Here is a 13,442-nt window from a genome sequence, read left to right on the forward strand (position 1 = left end):
GCCCTTACAAGTATATGAAAATGAAAATGAAAATTGGATTATTCCATTTTAATTTAAATTTTTACTGAAATAACACACATGTGTTGAAAATGATAATGTTATTGAGGAATTACATTACCATTTTCAAGTTTAAATTATCATTTGAATTGAGTCAGCTATGGGCTTCCATACACGACACTAACACGCATGCGCAACATAATAGCTGTCAGTCACTCAGTCAGTTCGAAACCAAGCGAGGGAAAAACAAACACACTTCGACAGCAGCCAGTAAGTTTTCTTGTTTTATTTCCGCTGTGTAATGTCGTATTTTCGGTTAGATGGTGATTGGTTACGATCGATACAGATACAGGTCCTAAACGGAATGTGAAATGTGCTGCCAGTTGCAGAGGTTTGTGAGTGGCTATCGTTACCCGGCTAATGCTTCATGTTGTGGAGACGCTCCCACCAAACTCAATGGAAAATCTCGCAGTTTAATGTCGCCTTGCTTATCGCTAGTGCACACCTCGCAGCACGGATTTCAATCAAATGCTGTCTTTAATAATTAACGCTAGGTTGCACACAATATCCCTCCACCGAATACACGGCCTTAAGACGATAGCAAGTTCATGCTAAACTAGAGGCTAACGTTAAACGACGTATCTAGCCTCTTTACAGTAGCTGGCCAACTCTGTAAACGTGCTATACGAGGAATCAGCGTGACGTCACGAGACCGCAAAACAACCGGAACCGTGGCAGTTAACTAGTATGAGTTGTGCCAAACAAACGTTAATATCTAAAAAACTATACATGACATCGCTTATATTTTGACATTTTGAGTGAGAGCAGAAGTAGCTCAAGAGTCTGATGTATGATATATGCATGTTTAGTTAAAGTTGTGTGAACTGTCGCAGTTTTTAAAATGTAAACATAGTCTGGCTTGAGAGACTAAGCACACTTCCTGTGGCAGAGCTTATTGCTGCAGCCTGCTTCCAGTGAGTCAGACCCTCTTCACACCAAACGCGATAAACTCGCATGTACTCGCACTCGCCCTGTCAAGCCCTGCCCCGCTGCTGCAGCTTGGTTGGCTGCCTTGCTGTATTTCTGTCTTCAAGTCTATTTTGGTTTTGGCCCCTCCTCTCGTCTTGTCGCTTGGATGTCCTGACGCCAGGTATCCCAGCATGCTTTGCAAGCTGGTGAGCGACAGATGGCAGCGAGGGAAGGAGGGGCATTTCGAAATGGACCAATTGAAGACGGAAATACAGCAAGGCAGCCAACCACGCTGTAGCAGCGGGGCAGGGCTGACTGGGCCAGTGCGAGTACGTGCGAGTTTATCGCGTTTGGTGTGTAGGGCCCGTCAGACCCCCTTCTCACCAAATGCGATAAACTCGCATGTACTCGCACTTGCCCTGTCAAGCCCTGCCCTGCTGCTTCAGCTTGGTTGGCTGCCTTGCTGTATTTCCGTCTTCAATTGGTCTATTTCGGTTTTGGTGGTGAGCGACAGACGGCAGCGAGGGAAGGAGGGGCATTTCGAAATCGACCAATTGAAGATGGAAATACAGCAAGGCAGCCAACCACGCTGTAGCAGCGGGGCAGGGCTGACTGGGCGATAGTGAGTACATCGCTCACTGCCCATGTTGGTGTGCATGGGCCGTCACTAGCTTTGACCAGAGAGGCGATCTCTGGTTTGACAAGGTAAAACAGCCACGTTTTGAACAGGAAGTCACAGTGTTGCCAGGTGGGAAATGTTGAATTATCGTACCTGAAACCCCAAATTATTGTTTTTGGGGGGAAATTATCATAGGCGAGCATTGGCTGTCTTCCACCACTTATACAACCTCAGCCAGGACAGAGTTATTATGACATCACTGATGACATCATAATTGCTCGAGTGACATCACTGATGATGACATCACAATTGCTCAAGTGACATCACTGAACGACCCTGAAATGCACGCTTTGGGTTTAATTAATTTCTCTGTGCCGCGTGCAGCGTCGACTTATATACACGCTGCCTTGCATGCTGAGTCTCAGAAACGGCCCTCAAATTCCCGAGAATTTGGCGCCTGCAGTGGAATTCGCAGGGTGTTGTCTGAGATGACGAGTAAGGAAAACGAAAGAGTAGTCGCCTGAAAAAAATAAACCGTGGCAGTGCTCCACATGACGTAGCCTATTAAAAGAACACTGGGAAGGGCTTTCCGTTATCCGATGAAGCGATTATATTTCACATTGTAAATCCAAGGTGATGATGCATAGATGTGCATGGTATGTTGTATGTTCATAATTGAAAGGTCATCAAGGGCTCTTGAAGTTAACTGATCAAAAACATTTGCACTTAAACATGAGAAATGTAGCACTACATGTACAGTATATAGTGAACAACAGGTCTATTTTATATTTTGTATTAAAAAGAATAGATTGTTTTCCATTTAAATGTCTGGAAAAGCTCAGAAATAAACATTTCAAATAATATTTTAGTTGTTTCTTGTGAGTTGATATGAATGTAACTGATGATATCATCTCATATTGATCACAGACCCCTGAATTTAATCAAATTGAAATTGTATCATGGCAGACATTGTGATATCATCAATAATAATATCGTATCGTTGTCCAAAGAATGTATTTAATATCGTAATCATGATGAAACTTGTAATTTACACCCCTACAGACCAACACCAAACATATACAGCCACAGGCTTTGAGGTAGTCAAGGCTGGGCCTTATATCAACCTTGAGCCATTTTTATACGTAGCTCAAATAGACTGTCATTGTGCTAACCTAACCTAATGTTCCTTACAAAATCTCTCGTCTACTTTAATCTGCCCCGATGTCATCATGCGGAGATTTGTTTGGCTAAATTGCCCAGGCCGGAGCAATCATGCCTGAATCTGAAACGAATGAGGCTTCAAGATGCAGCTCGACTCGTACCATGGATCTCCGAGAGTGATGGAGGAGGCCCAGGGTAGCGTAATGATAGAATGAATGATCACTGTGTGAATAGGCACCTTATGGGATTAATTAGCCACTTATATTTCCCTGTCTTCTCTTGGTCCACACAGTTCCCTCCTGTCTACAGATGGACCTGCATGGCTGGGCAGTGGGCATGCAATCTATTCAAGTGGTGTATTTTCCCCTCTGATGCGCACAAGATCCTCCTGTGTGGAGGAGCCAGTGGAGAATATTTATGAGCTTTGTTCCTGAGGAGGTTACTCATCCTGTCTCTGCCTGCCTGCCTGTGAAAGGTAAAGTTCACTCCTCCCTGCTTTTGAAGTGGAGAGCACACGCTGTCTGTGGGATCAATCATACAATGCATGATCCCGCTAACCCCCCTGCCCCGTCGCAGTGTTTCCCCTAGAAAATGTTTCAGGCCTGGAGGGATTTCGAAACTTACCCCGACCGCAATGGTGGGGGCCCTCGCTGGCGACGCTAAACTTTTAGCTAACCTGTTCGCAATGGCATCCCAAGTATCATCATACTATTATGGGATGCGATGCGAACAGTTGTATTAGGGGATGTGCATTTCCCAGGCAACGACACACGTTGACACGTTTTGGAACAGCGCTGCACGCTGGCACGATGCTCCTAAAAGCAAAATGCTTATTGTTTTGAATGATTTGGCATCTGCTATGTCTGTCAATACCAGTATTGTTGTATTGTAATAATATGCCATAAAGGTTTATTGAAATTTTGGGGAGAGCAGGGCGTCGTTGGCCTGGCAGGCCCGCCAGGCCTGTAGAATGGTAGGGGAAACACTGCTGTGTACATTACATTACGTTACGTCAGTGGTTCTCAAACATTTTTGTCTTCATTACCCCCTCTCCCTGATTTCTGAATCCAAGTACCCCTTTTAACTGACATTTTGCTTAGAAAACGGCAAGAGAAAACTATAGCATACTGTATGAAGCAGTGAATGAAGGATAATGCACCTTTCTGAAGAATATAACGTTACAAAAAGAGTTGCAATAGAGCCAAAGTTAACGTCACTTCCTGCTTTTCTCCCTGTACCAGCGTTGAAAAAGTATGAATGGTGGTGAATGGAGTGATACGCTACCTTTTTGATCCCATTTGAATTGTGCCACGGGAGTACACAGGTCATGTTTGTCAATGTAAAAGATAACTCTGCAAGTCGAGAACGTAGCAGTGGGGTAAAAGTGTGGCACTATAAGTTATAAATCAGAAAGACTACGCACAACCAGTCTCTCCTGCCAGTCCATTGTTGTTGATGGTGTGATGTATAATGTGCGACACGAGATGTAGTTGATTGAAAAAACTAAACCTTACGTTTCAGTTTCAGGACAAACTGTGACTTTCTTGATATGTATAGTTCAATCAAATTGTATAGTTCAAATTGACAAAATTTAACATGTGTACCCCGTGGCACAATTCAAACGGGATCAAAAAGCTAGCGTATCGCTCCGTTCACTAGGGTTGGGGCAATGGAATCGTCCATCGACGATGTCGGGCACAGCCGATGGTCTCAGCCCCCACCATTGTAACATTGTGATGTCTAGTATAAGAGCCATGTGTGGTGTGCATTGCATAAATGTCTGGCGCGCCGTGGGGAAAAGCAAGCAAGACATTTATCAACCCGTGCTGAAGCATCATTATCTACGGCTGTGCTTTATTCACAAAACAGTTTTATTCAGACTCTCACAGACACAATTCTGCAGTTAAAGCCACACCTTTAGAAGTATTACAGAATTATACAATCTAATAACAGCAATAGTAAATACAGTATAACCGGCGTAGTAGCCTATAACAACCATCACTCATCATCCGTTACTCCACTGCTGCTGCCCCGTCTGCCCGCATCGGATTCTTTCTGCCTGACTAAGCGGCTGACTGTATGGTTGAGTGACTGTATGGTTGAGTGACTGTATGGTTGAGTGAGTGACTGTATGGTTGAGTGAGTGACTGTATGGTTGAGTGACTGTATGGTTGAGTGACTGTATGGTTGAGTGAGTGACTGTATGGTTGAGTGAGTGACTGTATGGTTGAGTGACTGTATGGTTGAGTGAGTGACTGTATGGTTGAGTGAGTGACTGTATGGTTGAGTGAGTGACTGTATGGTTGAGTGAGTGACTGTATGGTTGAGTGAGTGACTGTATGGTTGAGTGAGTGACTGTATGGTTGAGTGAGTGACTGTATGGTTGAGTGACTGTATGGTTGAGTGACTGTATGGTTGAGTGACTGTATGGTTGAGTGACTGTATGGTTGAGTGACTGGCTGGTTGAGTGACTGTATGGTTGAGTGACTGTATGGTTGAGTGACTGTATGGTTGAGTGACTGTATGGTTGAGTGACTGGCTTGTCTGCCTCCTAGGTTGTTCCCTGACCATACAAGCTAGCGGTTTGAGTCAAATCTCCATATCAAACTAACAAGCTGTGAAGGGAAGCGAAGTACCTGCTGCTGGGAACATGGCCAGCAGTTTTGTAATAAAAATGGAATCAACTGTAAAACATGGAATATTGCAGAATTTTCCATTATTTGGCTGAAATTGATCAAAGTATAAACTGGTTAAAACCATCCGGATCCGGATCAGTGAACTCATATTCGGTTTCGTCATTTTAGTGGGTGGAAGTAGCCAGTCCTTCAGCCAATCAGTGTCAGATCCAGTCAAATCCAAATCCACTCGGAAGAACGGCGAAAATGCCTTTTCCGCCGAGAAACTCCGCTGTTGCATACTCCTGTTCCTGTTTAATTGTTGTTATTGAGTCTATTTCTGCAATAACTGCACTTATGGCTGTGTAAACTCTACTAACATGGATGTTACTGCTCGAGCCGGAGAACCATGGAGGCAGCCATTACTGTTTTGCCGGTTACGATGTCATTGTCAACTATGAGGCAGGTCCCTGCCTATCTAACTATCTAACAATTGTGCGTCACGTTTGTATTATTGACTGCCACCTTTGTTGAAAATTGAAATAGTTGAAAACTCTTACAGCCCGAGCACACCAGACGCCAATCCCACTCTGAAGCAACACAGTGCAGAGGCAGTTTCATTTGAGCGTCCTTTTTAACAGGCGAGACTGATCACACCAGCTGCACGCCATGCCACACTGAAGCTACGCTGCATGTGTGCTGCAGAGATAGTTTCAGCTTCTGTTATATTTTTCACTATTCTATTTTCCACTCGAGCAGGGTGAGTATCGGTGTTGAAGTAGAAATTATAGTATCGTAACATCCCTATGGAGCAGCCAGGCATGAAGTCAATGCAAGTTGTGAGCGTGGACAAAACAGAGTGTTTCTGCTGTCAATGACAAGGCTCCTGCTCAAAGCTTCCGTGAAGCGCTGCTTCTGAGATGCCTATGGTGTGAACCAGGGCTAAAGTTGTGCACCCAAACTGTCCACGCTGCACATGCCACATAAGTTCTCCAGTCTTTGCCATCTTTGTCTAAAAAAATGCAGGGAACCCTGCTAACCAAATCATTCGCATAATCACATTTAAAACATTTAATTTCTTTAACTAATCTCATGTCTGTGTTTTTAAAGCATGATTTTACATTCTAAATGTTCAGTTCCCGTACAATTTACGTAGGATTTGTTTGGACAGAAATTCATCTAATTGTTTTTCTTCATTTCTCCCAGACAGGCCATCTTGCTGTCATGCCTGTCCATGTGGTCTCGAGCGGGGCCGGGTCATCCCAGGTACCCACTCACCTGACGAGGATCTCCATCTCGCTCATCAGCCCCACCACAGACTGCTCCCACAAAACTGTCAAGGTGTGTTTGGGCAGGCCAGGAGATACACAAAGGCTTTTTATTCTAACACAAAGCTCCAATTCCCTGTACATTACTGCATTGGCTTCTTGAAATATTGATTGATCATTATAGTTCTCAGTTTCAGCCCTATAGGGTTCGGAACCCTTGCACTCATTGCAAATCAGCAGAGGCTTAGCGTTATCGAGAGAGGAGAAGAGCGTGTGTTGTTGTGTGACTAGGCAGCCAGCGGAAGTCGATGAGTGAATTTGATCTGCTGTGCAGCCCGTCCGACCAGACGTCTGTATTTAGCAACGAATGTTCCAGACTGCACCATCGGCTTAACATAGTCAAACGCATGCGGGACTGGCCCCTCATTATGAATTCAAAATCTGCAGGAATTGCTGAAAATATGCGCGATAACCGCAATCCCGCGGCGGATTTAGGCCCTGTAATAGTAATAATAATATAGTAATAATCATATAGGTAATAATAATAATAATAGTAATAATAATTTGACCTGTCCCAAAGTGATCACTATAAGAAGAGTCCACTGTATTAATGTAGAATCAGATTCCAGTGGTGCTGCGTTGTTTTGACTCGCGTGATCCAGACATTTCCTATAACTCCAGAGAACAAAAGGGAGAGGAAGACTTATAACCAAAAAGGCCTAAAAAAATCCAGGTCCAGGTACTCAAGGAAGTTTGAAAAATGTAAAAGGCCTTTAATTTGGCTTGAATCAACACCAAGTTGATTGGTGTTGAACACGTGTCGGCTTGCGCCTGCTTCAGGGTGTTCAGAGAACACTCTGGAGTTATACCACGTTATAACGAGTAGGAAATGATGGAGAATTTCCAAAATTCATAATATCTTTTTACTAGACAAAATTATCTTCTTCAATCTTTTGTGTCTGTGTTTAGCCTTTCAAAACCATTTTCAAACGATTCTCTAGCCAACACGCACCTGTTGCTAGCTCCTCTCTCCTTCTCTCTCTCTCTCTCTCTCACCCCATTGTGCTTTGTATGTGATTTGAGCCACCAATGTACCACATGTACATTGCGCTGCCTTTTCTGGTAATAACATCTCGGGCGAGCCAGGCTTGGGCCTCAACTCACTCGGGTCGGTTTGGGTTCAGGTTTGTATTTTCAGGCCCATTGAGAACTGTAATAAGCATTATTCTTTCAGTTTCAGAATAAAACTTTAATGTATTTTTCAATTTTTCTCACTTTGTGGGCGACAGTTAACACCAGTCTCTTTTTTCATTGATTCCCTTTTAAGTTAACCTGTCGCCCGTTAGCCGGCTATGGAGTACCGCAGGGATCACATCTTTTTCCGGAATTTATCGCACTCTGTTCCACCATCTGGAAGTCAATGGGATTGTTGTATGGGGATTTTGGTTAGATGCCTGAAATAAAGTCTGTGGTTAACACAAGTTTATGAAACTGGGATCTTTGTGTTTAGCAAGATAATTGTCCCAAAAGAACACCTCTTTTATGATTTTTGAAGCATTTTCTGAAAATCACGATTTAAAAAAATCGCATTTAATTTCAAAATCATAAAAAATTGTGTTCATTTGTGAAGATTATCTTGCTGAACACAGAGGTCAGTTTCATGAACATTTGTTTCCCCCCCCCTCTTGTTTCGGAGACTTTTCTAATGTCAGTGATTGGTTGACGAGCCTTTACTGACGTATCGTATAGACGAGTTGTATAGCAGCAGAACTTCTTAGAGCAGCGGTTTTCAACGTGGGGTGTGCCTCCCCTGGGGGGCACGAGACAACTTGAGGGGAGCCGCGGTGTGAGGGGGAAAAAAATCAGAGAGAAGAAAATGCTCAACTTCACTAGCCAGGCTACAACTTCACTTGGCCATGCTGCACAATGGCTGCGCAGCCTGCACCGTGAGAATCAGCCGGGGGCGGGAGCTGTCTATATGTTCTCTGAGGGGAGGCTCCCTCTCCCACACTTTGACCATCCCTGTCTTCAGTGTTAAGGCTAAAGGGCTAAATGCTTCCACAATTTGTCCTCACATTCTGCCTTTTTGTGTGCCGGCAGGGGAAGGTGGTTCACAAAGGCCCGCTCGTGTCTTTAGAGAAAGACAGCTTCATCCTGAAGACCGTGATTCAAGGTATTATTGAAGGAAAAAAATGTGTGTCCTATACAAATATGTGTATCTGTGTGTATGTCTTAAAGTCCCTGGAAACCAAACATAAATATGTTTTGAGTTTGTCACACCCCACCCAAGGAAAATTTGTTATTAACATTTTTGTTTTTTTGTTATTGATACCCAAACTCCTAAATTTCTTTTCAACAACATACTTTATAGTTCAAGTATTCACACACACTCCACCAGAGGGGCGAGTGGGGGTCAGTTGACTTTACCCAGACCAAATACCAAGTACATGAAGAAAACCGTCATATACAGGTCTATAGCGTCTTGGAATTGTCTACCAAGAAATATTTCTTCCATCAATGGGAGGGTTGGTTTTAAACGGAAGCTCAGATCCCATCTGCACTCACACACACACACCATCACACACACATTGATTGTTTGTAACATCACATTGACTTTACTTTCTGTGTGTTTTTTGAAAGTATAGCTATAGGCCAGCTAGACTGTAGCTGAACAACACAGACGAGCCCACTGTACAAGCGTTCCAGCCTCCAGGCCTTCTGATGTGAGCTGCAGCTTGCTGAAGCGCTCCTGGTTCAAAGCGTCTGCTAACAACTTTCTGTGTCTCCTTTCAGAGGAAGAGGTCCAGCCACACGCTGCATCGGCAAACCTGTCCATCAACGTCGTCCTGTTTGGAGCGCTCGCTCAGGAATTCTCTCAAGTTGTCAATCAAGGGGTAGGTTGAACTTACTGCATTCATGTTTTTCTTAGTTATCCCTCCAATCAACAGAAAATCCAAACACTCAAGACGTTATGGTGTCTTTACATGTGCTGTACTACAGGCCTGGAAACAGGCACGGCTGCAGGATTTCATTTTTGGACGGACAAAACTAATTTAGGATGGCCCCGCTGTAGCCACGGACCCCAGCCTCGGCGGGGAAGGTCGACCTTTCTAAAGTTTTGGCCGTTTGAAGCCAGATTTAGAGGAATATCTCATTTTAACGACGACATCTCAACCTGACACACTGTCCTCCTAATCCTATAAGCACATGCACCCGCGCACAAACACCCCCCGCAGTGCTGTTAATGACACAATGAGCCACATCTAATGATAAATACTGTAGCTTTCAGAATATCACATCCAACCACACATGTTAATGACACAATGAGCCACATTCATAAATACTGCAGCTTTCAGAATATCACATCCAACCACACATGCATCTAATGAGAGCAAACAACAGACCCACCAGGGCACTGCTGCTAAATAATCACACACTGACAGACACACACGCATGCATGCACGCACGCATGCACATAATGTAAACAATCCACCTCAAGATTGAACAGCTAATGCTATCCTCTGTTCTAGGCTGCTGAACCTCACCTAAAACATCATAAGCTATCATAAGTTGACTGCAGGCATGGCTACAAATAGTTTTCCTCTCCAGAAAAGTGCAGAAACTAATGTTGAAGTTAATTGCCTTTCCTTGCCTTGCTGGTGTGAAGGGCTGGATGGTGATTAGGAGTCATATGCGAGGGAGAGAGGGCTGAGCTAGCCACCAGCATGCTAGTGTTCGTTACTTGATGGATTGTCACTTCTGATGCTGATGGTACTGTCCTGGGTGTCTTTTGTCACAAATGTAACCAAACTGCTTTGTTTTGCTTTGTTTGTTAGTTGGCTAGCTAACAGTACTGTATTGATCTGTACTGTACCAACTACCGGCGGGCTGGAGAGGAGCATGGTCCATGGATGTATAAAAAGAATAGTGAGCAGCAGAATACTTTGGAGTTCCCGTCAAAAAGCTCTCATTCAAACTTGATAAAATACACAAATTGAACTGATGTCACACAAATTGAATACATACTGTATACCCTTGGAAAAGGTTAAACTTGAGCTTCCTCTTAGTGTTGTTATGTCCCTGTTTGGTTAGATTACTTATTTTTGTTGTTGTAAAAACCGAACGTGTGTTTCAAAAAACAAGGTTCGTGATTGGGTGGGTCTGGCTCCCAGTGGGTGGGCCCAAGCACCGCGGCTGAAATACTGGTCAAGCATAGAAAATGACTGTTCACGTTTTGAGTATTGCAAAAACAAAAAACAAAAAAGGAACGTTCAGATTGTTCAGTCTCGATGCTCATATGAGTCCATGATTTAATTTGCAGAAAGTCATTTCACTTCTCAATGTGTGAATAATAATGTTCATAGAGATGAAAGAAAGAACGAGCGAGTGAGCAAGTGAAAGAAAGAAAATAAATAAATAAATGCTAAATAGAATTGAGGTGCTGAGGCTGAACTAAAGGTGGAAATATATGAAGAACTAGCCAGCACTAATTCAGCATCCTGGTCTATGCTCTGTTGTGTTGTGGTACCATTGGCTGCTAAATAAAGATACAGATTATATGTTTAAACATTTTTCATTATTTATCTATTTTTGGATAGTGTTTTCATATTTATTCTTTGGAGTGACAAAAACCAATGCTGATTTCCAATCTTCCCATGGAGAGAAAAATGCAGATTTTTTTTCGGTTTTCTTTTTAAACCTAACTTAACTTGGTTAACTTTACATTTGTACACTTGGTATCAATAGTGGATTGTATATTGTTACACCTCTGGAAGTGCATAATGTATTGTGTGCTTTGAATACGTTTCCATAAGTTAATAGACGGGAGTAAGGCAATTGTGAAGTGTGTCTTTGCACGCCATTGTGACAGTGTGTAGGACGCCCATGTACTGTACTTCACTCTGTTCTGATGATACAGCAAAGCGTATTGTGAAGGCATACAATAGGTACAAATATAACAACATGACTTGGCCCAGGAAATGCATTTTAAATGCTTTTTACATTCAAATTTCCCAGAGGGAGGAGAGAGAAGCATTGTTCAGTGTTTCTGTCTGTCTCCCGACAGTGTGGCAGCCTCTGTTCTCCCGTTTCTGACTCGACTGGCTGGCTTTCATCCCAGCCAGGCGTTCTCCTCTCGGTCATCATGTATCCACACAGTCATTCATCAGACAAACAAAAAGGGGGGCATCTATATTAGGCAGGCATAAAGCACATGACTGGATGGCATTCCTTTGCCCCCCCCCCCCACCCACAATATTTTATTTTCCATTTTTTTCAACAATACACGTACAGGACAAGTGAACAGACTCAGACACAGGAAAAGAAAAGAAAGAAAGGGGGGAGACAAAAAACCATACATACATCATCAACATTCAACATTACAATGTTGTACAATGCAAGGGGTCCACGAGAGCCGGCGAGTCACCCGTTGCCCCCAACACCAGTCACGTGTCATTCTTAACCTCATCAAAGTAGGCCAAAAATGGGTCCCAGATAGTCGAGAATCTTCCGAGTTGGCTTGTTGCACAGCTGTAGGAAAGTTCAGAGAGGACTCTGAGCAACCGAAGATAGCAGGGTTATTTTGTAGGCTTTAGAGTACCAGTCAAATATTCTGGCCCAGAATCCCGCTAGTGAGGGGCAGAACCAGAAGGTATGAGATAGTGTGCCTTCTGACACCCGTCACACAGTGGTGAGTGAGACAGAAGGAAAGATCCTGTGTAATTTATGCTTGGAGTAGTGAAGACGGTGAGCGACTTTAAATTGGATCAGCTGGTGTCTACTATTAACTGAGCAGAGTTGGCCTACAGACATTATTCTCCCCCCCCCCCCCCCCCCCCCCCCCCCAAATTGAGTAGTGTATCTTGTGTTTCCCCCGTAGGATGTGCTGGAGGCTTCCGGCTTCACTGTAGGCAAGAATCCCACAGTCCACAAGGACAAGCTGCACCCCTGCAACCTGCATCTGTCAGGAGACAACGCCTGCATTTATGTGAGTAGTTGCTACTCTTATGGACAGTGGAATGTGTGGATGTAGAGTAATATGAATACAGGTTGTTTTCACCAGGTGGTCTATCAGCAGGATGCCTCTGAACAGATTTCTTTGACATGTGGTGGACAGATTTGCCTTAGGTCAAGCAACAATATATATACAGTATATCGAAATGCAATATTTTCTGTGGTATCAAATATAAACCTAAGATTCCTTTACATAGTGTAGACTGTAGATAATCTAAACCTACAAATTTATAATCTGCTAGTGGTAGGGTAGTAACAAACTAAAATTGTCATGATAAATAAATGTTAAATAGAAAGATTTGACATTTCATTTAGTTGGTTCCCTTTTCCACAGTCAGCCCATTTTCCTGGAAATGGCAGGAATGAGCCACTTAGACCAAACGGGCATTCTTTTTGCACAATTTTATTGGATATAGCGATATTTTGGTGGGACCGTATCGCATTACATTTGTATATTGCCTCAGCCTAGAGGGGATCTGGAACTGCGATTTCAACCTTTTAACTATGAAACCAACACAGATAGAGACTTGATTCAAATCCTGAAGGGGGCTAGAAGAGTCAGGAAATCAATTTAATTTCAAACTGAAGTGACAGGAATGATGTGTTTTTCGGTGGAGGTTTGTCCTCTCGCTCTCTCTACGTTGTACTTATCAATAATCTTCTGCGACAATGCCACCAGATGTAATTCCTGTACTTTTGCTGCGCTTTGGTGATTCTGACTATGCATTATTAATGCATAATAAAATTAGAGAGATTGTACCCCCGACCAAACCGCACGACCCCCTTCGGGTGCAAACGGTC

The 13,442-nt window shown here is 43.4% G+C and overlaps 1 protein-coding gene across 1 annotated transcript in view; it reads left to right on the forward strand.

The window, feature by feature from the left end:
* The first annotated feature begins 227 nt into the window (after positions 1 to 227).
* Positions 228 to 13,442, forward strand: part of LOC310793175 (protection of telomeres protein 1-like) — a 74,351-nt gene continuing 61,136 nt past the window's right edge. The window contains exons 1-5 of the mRNA XM_083654934.1: positions 228 to 267; positions 6,568 to 6,702; positions 8,730 to 8,802; positions 9,423 to 9,523; positions 12,508 to 12,615. Coding sequence (XP_083511060.1) covers positions 6,586 to 6,702; positions 8,730 to 8,802; positions 9,423 to 9,523; positions 12,508 to 12,615 — 399 coding nt within the window. The 5' untranslated portion in view covers positions 228 to 267; positions 6,568 to 6,585. The remainder of the gene's footprint in view (positions 268 to 6,567; positions 6,703 to 8,729; positions 8,803 to 9,422; positions 9,524 to 12,507; positions 12,616 to 13,442) is intronic.

The sequence above is a fragment of the Poromitra crassiceps genome, assembly GCF_964638095.1.
Source record: "Poromitra crassiceps genome assembly, chromosome: 18".
NCBI lineage: Eukaryota > Metazoa > Chordata > Actinopteri > Beryciformes > Melamphaidae > Poromitra > Poromitra crassiceps.